The sequence below is a fragment of the Eulemur rufifrons genome, chromosome 2 (genome assembly GCF_041146395.1).
Source record: "Eulemur rufifrons isolate Redbay chromosome 2, OSU_ERuf_1, whole genome shotgun sequence".
Classification (NCBI taxonomy): Eukaryota; Metazoa; Chordata; class Mammalia; order Primates; family Lemuridae; genus Eulemur; species Eulemur rufifrons.
In genome coordinates this window covers 12,436,310-12,452,141 of record NC_090984.1, presented here as the reverse complement: position 1 = coordinate 12,452,141, position 15,832 = coordinate 12,436,310, and the positions used below count along the sequence as shown (strand labels likewise).

General features: G+C 56.4%; 1 protein-coding gene across 2 annotated transcripts; it reads left to right on the top strand.

Annotated features, from left to right (window-relative positions):
* Positions 1 to 3,253: 3,253 nt before the first annotated feature.
* PIN1 (peptidylprolyl cis/trans isomerase, NIMA-interacting 1) lies at positions 3,254 to 15,227 on the top strand. Of its 2 annotated transcripts, XM_069479095.1 has the most exons (5): positions 3,288 to 3,338; positions 5,360 to 5,572; positions 12,931 to 13,041; positions 13,264 to 13,326; positions 13,823 to 15,227. In XM_069479095.1, exons 1-5 carry the CDS (start codon positions 3,323 to 3,325, stop codon positions 13,930 to 13,932), a joined length of 513 nt encoding a protein of 170 aa, XP_069335196.1. In that variant the 5' UTR covers positions 3,288 to 3,322; the 3' UTR covers positions 13,933 to 15,227. The 2 variants fall into 2 exon arrangements, with proteins under 2 accessions (XP_069335201.1, XP_069335196.1); XM_069479100.1 differs by lacking the exon at positions 13,264 to 13,326 and having other exon boundaries at positions 3,254 to 3,338; positions 13,823 to 15,225.
* Positions 15,228 to 15,832: the final 605 nt, after the last annotated feature.

Here is a 15,832-nt window from a genome sequence, read left to right as displayed (position 1 = left end):
TCTCAGCTACTCAGGAGGCTGAGGCAAGAGGATCGCTTGAGCCCAGGAGTCTGAGGCTGAAGTGAGCTGTGATGACACCACTGCCCTCTAGCCTAGGCAGCAAAATGAGACCCCATCTAAAAAAAAAAAAAAATGTAGCTTCTTATTTCTTATACCACCTCTCCCACCAGTGGTGATCATTAATATATTTGAGTGAATCTAGAAATTTTCTAAAATAACCTAGAGCTGGTATCATATGAGGATAATTATACATTCTGTAATAGTCATATACCATTCAGCAGTTTGCTTTTTTGTGCTTTATTTTTTATATCTTTCCATATAAATTATTTCTCATTCTTTTTAATTAATATTTGTATTGATTGTTATTTGCCTTTTTTGCTTTTTTACATAAAAGGGCAGTAGTGGGGGTGGTTATGATGATGAAACCAGTCTGTGTGGTGCTGGCTGTGTAAGTCCGCGTGTCAATCAGGATATAGGAAGAAAGGTGTGGAATGGAGGCTGTCAAATGAACAGGCATGTATTACAAATGAATCACATGACCACATGGAAGGGGACAGGGAAGAAAGGAGCTGAGCTAAGTGACTTTGGAAAGTATGTTTTATCTGAATACTGGAACACTAAAGACAAAAAAAATTGTGGACAAACACTGTACTCTAGTTAAATATGTTCCAGAGTTGATTTAGCAATTCTGAAACTACTTTTGTACACACATATGTGTGTGTATGTATGTAATACACAAATAGGGTTGAACAAATAAGTAAATATATGTAGATAATGTGAGCCAGGTTGCTCACTGCTGGAGAAACGTTACAAATAAAATAGGACAAGGGAGAGGTTAGCATGAACCCTGTGAGGTTGGATTAAAGTTGGAGACATCAGTGTGAATTCGTGGGTTTTGTTTAATATGTGTACAGACACATACTAGAAATAGAGATGTGTGTGTATATAAATATGAACATATATATATATGTATATATATATATTTCCTTGCCTTATTCACTTAGAGGGACCAGAAACAGTGACACAGTCTGGTATCAATGAGCATACCTGTTACCCAGATCTTGAAAGGCATGTGGTCTCTGTCATATCCTTCCCAGTAACATGTGACGTCAGTCTAATGAGAAAATATCAGACAAACCCATCCTGGAACATAAAAAGAACATTAGTGGAAAAATGGGGGGGGGGCATTCTGTAGTTTAGTTAATATTATTATACCAATGTTGACTTCTTAGTTTTGATAATTCTATGACAGCGTTCTGAGCTTTGGCGCTGTTAACATTTTGGGTTGGGTAATTCTTTTCTTTGGGTTGGGTAATTCTTTTCTTCGTGGGGGCTGTACATTGCAAGATGTTTAGCAGCATCCTTGGCTTCTAATACTAAATACCAGTAGCCAGCAGCATTTCCTGCCCCCTCATTTGTAACAACCAAAAATGTCTTAAGATACTGTCAGATGTCCTCTGGGGAACAACATGGCTCCTAGTTGAGAACTTCTGTTTTATTATTATGTAAGATGCTAATAGAAGTGAAGGCTGGGTGAAGGGCACATGAAAACCCTACTGCTTTTGCAACTCTGCCCTAAGTCTAAAATTATCTTTTAAAAAGAGAGATCATTATTATGCTAATACATGCTTGTAAAAAAGTCAAAATGTTATATTAAAACTTAAGTTCCTCATTTCTTCCTTCACCTGCATCACCTGTGGTAGCATTAACATATTTGAAGGAATCCAAAAATTTGCTGTGATATAAATTGTGTTTTCACACAACTGAGGTAATTATACATACTCTAATACTGTTCAGTAGCTTGCCTTTTTATGCTTTGTATCTTTGCTACCTTTCTATAAGCGATCTATTCATTCTTTTTAATTAGTTTTCTTTGTTGATTTTTTGGGTTTTGTTATGTTTTCATACTTACTGTCTTTGCTGTGCTATATTGGGACTTGCTTTTTCACCCAGCAAACAATACCAGCTAACATCTGTGTCCTTGCTATGGGCCAGGTACTATTTTGAGTGTTTATATCGATTAACTCATTTATTTAATCTTCACATCAAACAGAAGAGGTATGTATTATTGCTTAACCCCACTTTGCAGATAGGGAAGCTGAAGTGCACAGGTTAAGGAATTTGTTCAAGGTCATAGCTAGTGGCTGGAGCCAGGCTTTAAACCCAAGTCTGGCTTCAGAGTGCTCCTAACCCTCTCCCGCGTCCTGCTTCTACTTTGTTGTGTACATGTTTCCCTGAGTCACGTCGCTGAGCCTCATTCTTTTTAACGGTCACATAAGGGTCTGTGCCGTAGATGAACTGTAGGTGAACTCTTCCCTGCTGGTGTCTTTGACTCCCGTATCTACCTGCAGCCAGCAGTTTCCTGGCCCAGGGTCCCCAGTTACCTCCTCATGTCCCACGGGCTCCTCAGACTCTATTTTAAATGGGCTCAAACTGAGCTCATCCTCCTCCCACCCGCACCTCCTCTCATGTTCTCATCTGAGTGTCAATGCCAGCACCCACCAGTCACCCTCACGGGAGGAAGGAGCCAGATTGAGGGGGAATAAGGGAAGTCAGCAGGTTGCAAAGGACGTGGAAGGCATTTGGGTCAGTAGCATAGGGAACAGGTTAGCCTTGCAAAAAGTAAAAGGGGCTGGGTTAGCTTTGGACATCTGGCGGAAACAGGTGGGAAGAAGGAGAATGGAGGAACCAAATTTAGGCTTCGGGCACTTAGGTGTTCATCTCCAAGGCAACTACGTTACTATGACAACAGCAAAGGCCCCGCCACCTCTCCCAAATACCTCGTCGGCCGCCGTTACCTCCACACCAGCCAGACGCTTCCGCATGGGGGCCAGGGGGCCTGCGGACCTCCCGGAACCGCGCAGGGAGGCGGGAATCGCTGCCTCCTCAGCCAATTAATAAGTTCGATGCCGCGCGGAAGGGCTCTGCGGCGAAGGGCGCCAAGAAAAGGTCGGGACGTTTTTTGGCGCTCGCCAAAGGGCGTTGAGAAGGGCGGGCTCGAGTCCCTTCCCCACCACTGAGGAGCCGAGGAGAGCAGGGGGGCGGGGCCGCGGCGAGACTGGCCGGAGGCGGGGCTCAGGCAAACCGTGGGCGGGTCCGCCCGCCCTCGCTTCTGCCCAATATAAGGCCAGAGAGCCAATCCGGACGGTCGGGATCCCCAATGAGCGTCGCTCCCAGGCCCTGGTGCGGGGCTTTCTGAGCCAATAGGCGACGGCGGCGGGCGGGCACAGGCGAGCCGCGGCGCGGCGGAGGCGGGGCTGGCGCTGCGGCAGGAGGGAAGATGGCGGACGAGGAGAAGCTGCCGCCCGGCTGGGAGAAGCGCATGAGCCGCAGCTCAGGTGCCGCGGGGGTCGGGGCTGGGGCGGGGCCGCGCGGGCCCGCGGAAGCGGGGCTCGAGCTCGCCCCTTGGGCGCGGTGGTGCCGCCGCCTCCCTCTTGTGGGGTCTTGGCTGCTCCGCATCGTTCCCGGGTCAACGGCCCCGGCCCGCCCCTGGGGGGCTGCGAGCCTCAGGAGCCGGGAAGCCAGAGGAAACTGAGGCAGAGGGCTGGGCGGGTGAGGGGCCGGGGAGCCTGCGGCACTCCCCCGGGCGATGGCCCTGGGCCTGCCGGCCCGACCGACACCTCTCGGCCTAATGCACCTGACGCCCGGGGGAACATCCCTGCACCCCTCTGGGTCCCGGGGGCACCTTTGGGAGGGGGACACCCCAACACCGTGCAAAGGGCGTGGCCCCAGGGTGTTGCCCGGCCTCGGGTCCACAACCTACCCCCGCTAATACCCATACCATCCACACCCAATGCACAGTCTGCGGCATCCGCCTGTGATGTTCTGCGTGAGGGTGGCCTCTGTGCTCAGGCTCTACTTAAGGGTTAGCAACAATAATAATGCCAATAACCGAGCGCGTTTATCTCTGTGCCAAGCATCGTGCTAAGCGCTTTAAGTGTTTAAATTCTCCCTGGTTTACCACAACTCTGGGAGGCAGGTAGTTATCACTCCCATTTTACCAGTGAGGAAACAGAGACCAGGTAACTCGTCCGAGATCATTCATTTCAGGGGCTGGATTAGAACCCAGTCAGTTTGCCTCCAGATCCCCCAGACTCTGTCCCTGCAAACTCCTGAGGAGCAGGCCTACCATCTGTGGTTAGGTCCCCAGGACCTCTGGTGAACACTTTGCATACATTAACTTACCACATTAATCCCATGAGGTTTTATCTCCTTATTCTTTTGTCCCCATTTTTCAGATGAGAAAACTGAGGTTGGGGAGATAGAGCCCATTGCCAGGGTTTTAGAGTCAGTCAGTGGCTCAGCTGCATTTGCCCCCAGAACCCGTGCCCCCAGAACCCGTGCCCCCAGAACCCGTGCCCCCAGAACCCGTGCCCTGTTATGCTGGGACCTCCAGCATAAACCTGATGCTCTGCCCAGCTCTGGGCCTATTCCTGCTATTTCTGCCCAGCTGGACCCTGGTAGCCTTCTTTATGGGCGACACTCCATGTAACCCAGGCAAACTCTCAGCCCTTGGAGTGACACCCCGAATCTCCTGGTTCTTTACTTCAAGCTTCTTGTTTGCAGTCTTCACTCCTTTATGCCCCTTGCCCCCCAAGTAATATGTGGCCTCCAATAATGCTGGTTCCCAGTTCTGCAACACAGTTCACTGGGTAGGGGTTAAGAGCAGAGCTTTTGGGTGTGACATACGCAAATACAGTTCCTGCCTCCCCCTGTATGTGCCTGGGGCAGAGTAAACGCTCACGAAACATGACCCGCTGCTGCTCTTACCAGAGATGCGGAAGAGGAGGCCTCAGTTTTGTGCTCTGTACAATGGAGATAATAAAAGCCATCCTACTCTAATTGTGTGCCAGGCTCTGTCCTAAGCACTTTACAGATGTGTGAACTCATTCAGTACTTGCAGTGACCCTATAGGTCGGTACCGTTGTCTGCATTTTACAGGTGAGAAAACTGAGGCCCCTGGAAGATAGGTCATACAGTGAGTAAGTGGCAGAACCAGGTTTGAGCCTGGGAGGAGGTCTGGCTGCTAAGTGCGGGCTTTGAGCCACTCCCTGTCTCCCGCTTTCTCTCCTCCATCTCCCCGGGTTATTTGCTCCTTGAAGTTATCTGGTCTCATTTGCTTGTTTAGTGCCTGTCTGCCCCCACCTACAATGTTAGCTCCCTTAGGGTAGGGACTGTGTCCTATTACATTGGCTCATGTCTCCAGAGCTTGTGGCACATGGTGGACATGCAGTGGATTTGCTGAATGAAGGCATTTCACAAGCCAGCCCCTTATCCTGGTTTCCGGCCTGGCGCCCAGGATGGTGTCCTGTGGGCACAGTCCTAACTGAATTCCCACCTGTCCTCCTGTCCCTTCCAGGCCGAGTGTACTACTTCAATCACATCACTAACGCCAGCCAATGGGAGCGGCCCAGTGGCAACAGCACCAGTGGTGGCAAAAACGGGCAAGGGGAGCCCGCCAGGGTCCGCTGCTCACACCTACTGGTCAAGCACAGCCAGTCAAGGCGGCCCTCGTCCTGGCGGCAGGAGAAGATCACCCGGACCAAGGAGGAGGCCCTGGAGCTGATCAATGGTGAGTGGGTCAGGGGACAGGGTTTTAGGAGGGGTCTCTTCGCAGGTGGGCCTAGAAATCACACCGGACCCTCTACTGCAGCTCACTCAACTATCAGGTGAGGTGTTGTCTGACACAGAAATACCTGTGTGTGACATGACCCTGATGTACACGGCTGCCTCTTTCTTTCCTTTCCATCTGGCATTCGTGGGTGAGCCAGGTAGGCCTGGAGGACCCAGCCTTGGAAGCTGGCAGCCCTGGGTTCAGATAGTAGCTGTGCCTCTGTGACTCCTGTCACCTCCCCAAGACTCAGTTTTCTCCTCTGTAAAATGGGCATCTTGATATACCAGCCTCCGAGGGCCATTGTGAAAATTCAGTGAGGTAAGGCAGTACATGGCACGCAGTGGGCCCTCAGCCAGTGGGCACTATTGTCAATAGTAATGTCATCAATCAGGGACCTGAGTCACCTACATGAGTGTGTCCAGAAGCAGGTCCGAAAGGTAGTGAGTGCAGACGTAGCCAACAGAGCTGGTGAATGAATTCTGACCCCAGGGAAGAGGCCAGTCCCTGCTCTGTTCTGTGTGTCCTCCACAGTCTAGCACAGAGTGGCAAATTTAAAATGCCTAGTGGCAAATATTTCAGGTTTTGTGGGCCATATGGTCTCGGTCAGCTCTGCTTTATAACTTGATAGCAGCCATAGACGGTATGTAAGTGCATGGTCGTGGCTCCGTGCCACTAAACCTTTATTTACAAAGGCAGGCAGGACTTGGCCTGCAGGCCATAGTTCGCAGACCCCTGGTCTGGAGCTGTCCGTTAATGGCTGCCACTACCCACATCCCACATGTGGCTATTTCTGTATAAATTAATTAAAATTAAATAATATTAAAAATTGGACAGAGCTGCTCAGGTGATCCTGAGGGAAGTTGCACTGGTCGTGCTTTAAGTGTTCGGAAGCTACTCATAGCTGGCGGCTACCATGTTGGACAGAGAGGATATAAAACATTTCCATTGTTGGCCTCCTCCACCAGAGCTCCTAGAACCCCTCTGCGCTGTTCCTGTTCCAAACAAGCATCCTCTCCCCTTTGCGCAGACAGCCTTGGTTCCCATCTGGTTCTGCCTGGTCCTGGCTGTGTGACCTTGAGCAAGTTACTTAACATCTCTGAGCCTCAGTCTTTTTCACTTGTGCAATTAGTATTAATAGGACCCATGTCCTAGGGTGGTTCTGAGGACTATGACCTAATACAGTAAAGCATGAATAACAGCACCTGCCTTCTAGTAAATGTTCTGTAATTGTTAGCGGTCATTGTGACTGTGATTGTTGTCACTATTAACACAGGGCCCGGCACAGAGCGCATACTCGGTCAGTACTGGCTGTTTTATTCTCTCATCACTTGGTCCGGTACTGGCCGGGAGGATGTTACACATACTCATACACACATCCCCATGTGTCTAGCGCGGTAAATGGCACCTGTTAGCTTTATACATCATAAGCATTGTAGAAGAGAAGCCAAATTCTTGCACAATCTTGAAGGCTAATTAAAGAGCCAGCCTCCTGAGCTCCCTGAGGGCAGGGACTGGATCTCTTTCTCCCTGCATTCCCACCCCCCACACAAGCCTGGTGCAGAATTAGTGCTCACAGCCTCGTCTCATGAGCCAGTAGGAAGCTAGAAGGATTCCCACCAGGGAATAGGGCAGAAATAAAGGCCTGGGGCTAGGATGTAGCCAGGGGTCTGGGGGAAGATGTGCAGGTGGCGGGAAGGGGGTGAGACCCTTCAAGGGCAGGTCCCAGCCAGGTTGAGGAGGGCTCTTTGTCAGGCAAGGAGTTTGGGTCCTCTCCAGGAGGCAGCAGGACACATGTGGCTATGGATATATATGGATAGAGCCTAGCAGTGCTGTGCTTTTGGGAAAGATCCATGTGGCTGGAACTTGACAGGGCGGAGAAACCAGAAGGCCCAGAGCACAGGCTGGTTGGGTGCTAGAGCTAAGCAGTGGGGGGGGGGGTGGAGGGGGGGTCTGGATGCCCCAGGGGAGGAGGAAGAAGTGGGAGGGAGCAGCCCAGAGAGACTTGAGAGATGACCTCTTGGGTCCTCCCAGCTCTAGTGGTCCCTGTTCTGAGGCTTCAGACCCTATAAGAGTGAGCGAGAGGTAATGGGCGTTCGGAGGTAGGGCGGTACACGGTGCCATCACTGGTAGAGGGGACTTGGGAAGAGGCGCGGTCTGGAGGGGGACTCGCTAAATCTGAGGAGCAACTGGGAGAGGGCCTGGGGCTTGGCAGAGCAGCCAGGCCGGGGACGGAGCTGCTCAGGGTGATCCTGGGGAGAGATGGCAAGAGGCTGAGGCAGGCGGGCGCAGGTCTGGGCGTGGCAGGTGGGGGTGCCACCCCTGTCTCTGGGTTGGGCAGATGTGTGGCTGGTGGGGCTGACGCTGCAGTGGGGGGCTGGGGGCTGCTGAGGGAGGGACGTTGTGGGGGTTGTGCATGGTAGACAGTTGGGCCTATCAGGAGTGTCAGCAGGATTCCCACCTGCCTGCCTGTGCCAGGGCCCTGGTGGAGGCTGTGGGAGGAATCGCAGCTAAAGGCAGTGTGGCTTGAACTCGGGGCTGGGGGTGGAGGTAGCAGTGAGGGGGAGCAGACCCGGAGGATCAGGTGATGGATTAGGTGGGTGGGGTGTTGTGGAGAGGGTCAGGTCAGGGCAGAACAGCAGGGCCCGCCCTGGGGTTGTACGGGGCTGGGTTCCAGTGCTAGCTGTGCCCTCAAGCAGGTAACTTTGTTCTCTGGGCCTCAGTTGCCTCATCTGTAGAATGGGGACAAGGAAGATCCAGGAGTGACGGGCTCAGTGGCTGGCACTTGCTCCCCACATGGCAGAGCCTCCACCTGGGTCATCCAGGCATGTGTGGTGGGGGAGCTGGGGTCAGGGCAGGGCCTCTGATGACCCCGGACCATGACCTCCCCCTCCTGGGGTGGGCCCCTTTGGGTCTCATTAGGAGGTTGAGGGGAGATAGCCTCTGCATGGTGTGCTTGGTAGCAAATACTCACGTGCGATGTCAGCGAGCATCCGGCACCTGGGCCTCATTTTCTCTTCCATGGAAGTGGATGTTCTGCTCCGGCTTGGGCTCGTGCCAGGCGATCAGGAGGTCACGATTTGGGCAGCTCACTCCCCAGCTGGCAGTGCCCATTTAGATCTGGTGCTGCTCCTCTGCCCTGAGGGGACAGACTGCCCGCCGACAACCAGAGCCTCCACATTTTCTGCTGAGGCTCCTTTTCCCAGCATCGGTTCCTCTGCAGCTGCTGGGCTGCAGCCAGAGGCTGGCAGGGATCCGAGGGTGTCATTGCTGGTGTCCTTGTCTGAGGAGGCTGGGCCGTGGAGAAGCCCTCCCCCTCCCTCCCCGCTGACATGCCCAGCGCCTGAGGGTCCCGGGGAGCCCAGGGCATGAGCAGTGTCCTCCCCACAAACCCACCCCAGGATCGATGTCCGCAAGGTCAGTGGCACCCTTCCATCCTGGGGCTAGGTCTCTCTGGGTCCTTTCTGCTGGATCTTGGGTCTTATGGGACCTCATCCTGTCACCTCTTTCTCTGACCAGGCCTCTTCCCCTGCGGTGCCTGGGCGGCTTCAGACCAGAAGCAGCACACTGACTTGGTGAGGCAGAGCAGGGAGTTTGTCTCTAAATCCTTTAAGTCATTGTGGTGTATCAGCTGTGGCTGCCATAACAAAATACCACAGACTGAGTGGCTTCAACAGTAGATGTTTATTTTCTCATAGTTCTAGGGGCTAGAAGTCCAAGATCAAGGTTCCAGCCGGTTTGGTTCCTGGTGAGGGCCTGCTTCCTGCCTTGCAGACGGCTGCCTTCTCGCTGTGCACTCTCAGGGCCGTTCCTCGGCACAGTCACGTGGGGACGGAGCACAGGCTCTCTGGCGTCTCTTATAAGGGCGCTAATCCTCTTGGATCAGGGCCCCACCCTTATGACCACATTTAACCCTAATTACTTGCATAAAGTCCCCAGCCAAACTGGGGTTCAGGCTTCATTATGTGAGTTTGGCAGGGACACAAACATTCAGTCCATAATAAATAGATGGGCAGCTAGGATCTGTCCAGGGCCTGCTCTGTGCCAGCCATTGCTCAAGTGGTCACTCATTCCCTCCTCGGAATAGCCCTCCAAGGTGGGAGCCACTGTCAGCCCGTTTTACAGGCCAGTTGAGTGAGGCTCCAAGAGGCAGAGTCACATACCAGACTGGCCTTGCTCAGGAGGAACAGAGCTGGGTTCTGAACCATGAGCTGGAGTCCAGAGTTGGCCCCGTAACCCGTCTGTGCTTGGCCTAGGGAATATGCCGTGAGCAGGCTGGCCTGGATCTGCCAGCAGAGACCGGCACCGTTCTGGTTGGCATATAATTTCTGCGGCTCCTGAACACCTCGGAGCGGGTGGAGGGTTCCTGCTTTAGACTGAGTTCCCGGAGAGGCTGCCCTGGGACTGAGTGGTTCGAGGCTGGAACCCCGTCGGATCAGGGTTCCACAGGCGCTGTCTCTGGGAGGGGTGTTGTCCCAGAGGGGGCCCAGGAAGTGTGGCTTTAGCCTTGCAACCTGAGGTTTGTGCCGAGAAGGCATGAGATTCTGGCATGTCTGCCCCTGTCTCCCTCCTTCCCTGTGGCCTATTTCTGTCTCATTTACTCATGAACTCCTGAGTATTCGTGAGCGCCTGTTCTGTGCACAGTACTGGGTTCTGGGGCTGCAGCAGTGAACAAGGCCAGCCCCGCTGCCACTGTCCTCCCACTGTGAGGCAGGCGGGTGACCCACAAACAGGACAGTGGTGAATGCAGCCCCCACAGGGAGGCACCTCCCACGGGAGGCTTAGGGAAGGCTTCCCGGGAGACCAGGGGGCAGCAGGTGAGTTTCAGGTTGGAAGAGACACTTACGCAAAGGCCTGCGGGGCGGCAGGGGGAGAGCAGGGCGGAGGGTGGGAGGGATGTCATCGTGGTGGGGGCAGGTACAGGCTGAAGTAAGGACAGCTCAGGGGCACACAGGACCAGACCCCTGAAGGTCAGCTTTGAGGAAGGGGAACTCGGAAAGAAAGCGCTTTTAAAAACAATCATTTCAGCTCCTCGGGAGGTCGAGGCGGGAGGATAGCTTGAGCCCGGGACTTGGAGGCCAGCCTGGGCAACACAGGGAGACCCCGTCTCCTAAAGAGAAAGCAAAAACAGTCATTTCGGGCTCCTATCAAAGCAGGACGTTTTCTGAGAGTGCTGGCTAGTCAGAGACACATGTGGGTGATGTGAACTATGGGGCGGGGGCCAAGGTGTGGCTTTTGCTCTTTTTGGAGCGGCTGTGGCTTACACACTGTGTATATGAGAACCTCAAGCGGGCTGCCTGGGCTCAGGGATCCCTGCGGCTGCGCCCCTGGCCCCGGCTGCTGGGATGCAGCAAGGTGATGCTGGTGCAGGGCTTGGGGCTGGGCCTGGCTCCTCGGGTGCTCGGTGCCTCTCAGAGACAGGTGAGTACCCGGGGGGCACCATGCGGTCAGGATGCCCAGCTGCTCACCGTGGCCCAGACAGGAGAGAGGCAGGGGATACCCGAAGTCCAGGGGGAGCAGGAGCTGTCTGGTTCAGACAGAGTCGCTGATGGATGTGTGTGGTCCAGGGGGACCCCCGGCAGCCCTGGTCGGGGTGGAGAGATTACAGGCAGAAGCCACAGCAACATGGAGTCCAAGTGGAGGTTGGGGCCTTGTCAGGTATCAGTGTCCCTGTCTGACAGGCACCAGGCAGTGCCTCACGGTGATGGCCAGAGCTGACTGAGACACGGGCCAGGATATCCAGGGACAGGCAGAGAGCAGGGAGAAGTAGGGGCAGCCCCGTCCTGGGATGCGTAGTCCACACGGAAGGAGAATGGTGAAGGTCTTGCTCGGGGCTGGACACCATGCTGTGTGTCACAGTGGCCTCCAGGCACACAGCTGGGGTCAGGCTGGGAGGCAAAGTGGGGGTCACTGGCAGGGGTGGCAGGTTCCACATCCTGATGACATGCAGATCGGATACCAGGACACTGGTTGCTACTGTGATATGCAGCCAGATAGTTATGCTTGTGCTCCCGTGGTCGTGTCATTTTAACCAAGGTCCCAGGCAGGTGGATCGTGGTGGCATTTAGGTTAGTCTGAGGCCCACAGGGCCCAGGAAGGTTTGGATCAGCCCAGCGTCAGGCAGGGCCTCCCAGCACCAGTTACATCAACCAGCAGAGTCCCCAAGGCTCAAACAGGGTCCAGGCGGGTGTGTCACAGCCTGGGCTTGTCTAGGTCGGATGGGAGGAATGGGTGGAAATGTCAGGGTGACGGCGGGAAACCCACTGGCAAGTGTGTCAGGGTGACCCACCCGCCCGAAGAGAAGAACTGCCATGTCGGCTGTGTCCTGGGAGAGCAGCTGCCAGGCCAGGCGGGGAGGTGGGCAGGGCCCCAGCTCACCTGGACGGCTGCTCCAGCTTGCTGGGGCTGTCACCCTGGGGGTCCCGGGAGGACACTGGTAGGGACACTGTTTGTGTCACAGCAAGTGGAGGCATGGGGGGTGGGCTACGGCCCACAGGCACCTGTCTGCCTCAGGGGCTGCCTGGACTCAGGAAGGTGGCTGGTCGCCCCTCCACTCGCGGCACATGACAAGTGTGTGTACACACACGCTCTCTTGCAATCACACATTCACACCACAGATACCACATGCACTCACGTGCACACGCAGTCCTCCTGCACTCTGCTCCCCAAATGTGAGTCACACAGACGGGGTGGCACCGTGGTCGCTTGCCCCTCTGCTGGGAACCCTTTTCCTCAGAGTCATCTTTCCCCTTCCCCCACCAGCCCTGGCCTCCCCCTCCCTCCAGGGGACTTGCACCTGATGGGGCAGGTTTGGGCCACACAGAAGGCGAGTCCATCGAGTCCATCGGGGCTCTGCCAACACGCTCTGTCAGGGGAGCCCAGAGAAGAGTCGTGTCACCTGCACCCGGGGCCACGGTCCATGGGACTGACACTCGTCCCTTGTGGAGCCCCATGGGGCACCTTGGGCCCCAGGGAGTGCTGGGCTGTCCCACCCACTTTCGACGGATGGGACAACCGAGGCCCACGTGCTGAGGACCCAGCTCTCCCAACTCTGCCCTGAGAGGCCTGGGGGCCTAGCTCCCTGCCTGGGGTCCAGTCCCTCTCCAGCCTCTCCCCGCCTCCTGTCCTCCTCTGCCCCGGGGCTCCGAGGTAGATTTTCTCTCAAGCGTGCATGTATTGGGAGTGGGGGGAGGCCGTGCTGTGCCCGTGTGTGCACGTGTGTGGGGAGGGCAGGCTCAGCTTCCCTCCAGCCTGGAGCCTCTGTCTAGGCGTGCCCTGCCCTGCCCTGCCGTGGAACTCTCCCTGTCCTGTGTCCGCAGGCTACATCCAGAAGATCAAGTCTGGAGAGGAGGACTTTGAGTCTCTGGCCTCACAGTTCAGCGACTGCAGCTCGGCCAAGGCCAGGGGAGACCTGGGTGCCTTCAGCAGAGGTGCGCAGGGAGTGGGCGCCGCCGAGCCCCAGGGGCCCTGACCACCCTGCCGGGGAAGGTCTGGGGGAGGGCCTCTGCCATTCTGGCCCTCAGGGTCCACCAGGTGGCAGCACAGTCCCTGCCTCAGGCTGCCCTGCTGCAGCGGCAGGCAGGGCCCGCACAAGGTGGGGATCCTTCTCCCTGCTCTGGGCCCCTGGGGTCAGTCTGTGTGTCTCCGCACAGATGTCTCATCAGGGCCCACCAAGCTGGGTACGTCCTGTCGGGTGCCTCTTCTGACCCTCGCAGGTGGGGAAACCAGACTGCCTCCTCCTCATCCTCCTCCTTCTCCTCCTCCCCCTCCTCCCCCTCCCCCTCCTCCCCCTCCTCCTCCTCCTCCTCCTCCTCCTCCTCGTCCACCTCCCCAGGATGAAGTGGGGGTGTGGTGTGCAGGCACCTGAGGGGTGGGGAGCCAGATGGGACAGATGGTGTGGGCGGGGCTGGGAACCCTGCCCGGGGAGACAAGTTTTTTACCAAAATGTGTCTCAGCGCACAGCAGCCGGCAGCAGCCCTGCCTGCCATCCCTCATGCTGTCTCCGGCTTCCCAGGGCCTCCGTGATGGCCCTGGGCCCCCAGCGGGGCCTCCGTGATGGCCCTGGGCCCCCAGCGGGGCCTCTGCTCAGCACCGTGACAGGGCCATAAACCTGGTGACGGATGAGGGACGGGGGTGGACACGCGCAGGCAGCAACCCCATCTGCCATCCGCTGCCTGGCCCTGACCCCCACCGTCACTCACGCTCCCCCAGGTCAGATGCAGAAGCCATTTGAAGATGCCTCGTTCGCGCTGCGGACGGGGGAGATGAGCGGGCCGGTGTTCACGGACTCCGGCATCCACATCATCCTGCGCACGGAGTGAGGGGTCCGCGGCGTCCCCCGCCCTGCTGCCGTCACACAGTATTTATTGTTCCCAAAATGGCTGGGAGGGGGGCTCTTCCAGTTTGGGGGCTCTGGGGCCCCACTCCCTGTCCGCCTGTGTTGGGGCCGCCCCTGCCAGACTCCCCCTTAAGGCATTGACTTCAGAAGGGCGGTGGGGGTGGGGAGGCTCCCGGGCCCAGGGGTAGGGGATGTCCCTAAGAGAAGGCCTAGTCAGCGGAGCCTCCCTGTGCCCCCGGTCCAGAAGGCAGACAGGGGTCCCTGGGTCATTGTTTCTAGTTAACTCCACCTTCCTCTGTTCAGTTGCAAAATGCAAATGCCCTGTGTGGCCCGCTGTGGGCCCTCAGAGTCCTCCCTGAGCGGTGGTGCAGCGCCCTTGGCAACCCTGATTAAACCTGAAACCACTGCTCCACCCTGCTGTGCCTCATTTCCTCCCTGGGCTGGTGTGGGGTGGGGGGACAGTGGCACAGGGAGGGGATCGTGGCCCACCACCCCAAGTGTCCTGGGGTTCAGGCTGCCCCTCCTCCCCCAGGAAGCCTCCCCTCTCCCTGGGCCTGACTCTTGGGGCAGTGGGAAGCTGTCTGGCTACAGCGGTTCTTGGCTCAGGATGTGCAACGCCGCCCCCAGGTACCCTCTGTGTGGTCCCCCATGCCCTGCACTCACAGGTCGCTCTCCAGTTAGAAGAAATCAGGCCCAGCACCCCGATGCCTGCTTCCCCACTGCCACAAGCGCTTCTGGAAGGTTGTTCTTGGGTCCAGCCGCCAGACCTAGCACCCTCTGCAGATGCTGTTACCATGGCAACAGGGCCCTCCCAGACTGAGGGGAGGCAGCTCCTGCCAGGCACCTCTGGGCACAGGGATCCTGGGGGAGGGGCTGGGAGCGGAAATCAGCGTCCAGCACTGTTGGGAAAAAGGGATCCCTGGGGTGGGTGGCAGGCAGGTGGTGGCTCCTTTGGTGACTGTGGGTGTGGCCCACCTGTCCGCATCAAGGATGGGGCTCAGAGTCCAGTCGAGGGATCGTGGGAGAAGCGGTTATGTCTGCCCCGACCCCCCCCCAACTTGATGGCGACCAGCCCAGCTTATGGGGTGCCCAGCTGGCTGGGATGGGGACCTGAGGAAAATAAATAAAGCCCGACTCTGAGGGAGCCTCCCCCCTTCCCGGGCTGAGTCTCCAATAAAGGCCCAAGTGTCGTAAACAATCACCTGCGCCTACTCCCATCTGGCTGGTTTCTGGAGCAATCGCTCACTCCGCCTGCCGCCTGCCTGCTGGAGCGTTTGTCATTAGGAAGGTTTAATGGGTTTCCGCTCAGCCCTGGAGGGCTGGGGAGCTGGCTGGTTGGCTGCACCTCCAGGCAGAACGTTCTCCTGCTGCCCACGGGGTCCACGAGGCAGCATCCCCACCACTGGCACCCATGGGGTGGGGTTGGGGAGCGACTGCGCCCCTCCTGGTACAATGGAGCCCCCTGGAAGGATCAGAAAGCAGTGACTGGGGACCCGGAGGGTTTGCCGAGTTCTGCCCCAAGGTGAAGAATGGGCTTTGTGTCCTGTCAACTCTGAGGGCCCAGGGGACGATCTGCCCCACCTAGAGGCTGCCAGGGAGGGGCATGCATTACCCTGTGTGGGGGCCACGCCCTGTCATTTTAGGCTTCCACCCGTGTGTGTGTGTGTGTGTGTGTGTGTGTGTGTGTTTGCCTGAGCATGCACGTGGCCACATGACTCTGGCTATCTCTGTGTGTCCTGTGCGATGCTGGCCGTCTCACTTGGTGTGACTGACTCTGTGCCCCTCTGGGCCTCCCCCTTCCCTTGTCTGTTTTGGCAGTGGCCAAAACCCGAACAAGAATGTCCTCGCCCTTAAGTAAACATGCCTCCGGAGCCCACTCAGTG

Bases quoted from the DNA above. Each gene is read 5' to 3' on its own strand.
- PIN1 (XM_069479095.1), top strand. The intron at 5,573-12,930 runs GTGAGTGGGTCA...CTGTGTCCGCAG, and splicing joins GGCCCTGGAGCTGATCAATG to GCTACATCCAGAAGATCAAG. The intron at 13,327-13,822 runs GTGGGGAAACCA...ACGCTCCCCCAG, and splicing joins GCCTCTTCTGACCCTCGCAG to GTCAGATGCAGAAGCCATTT.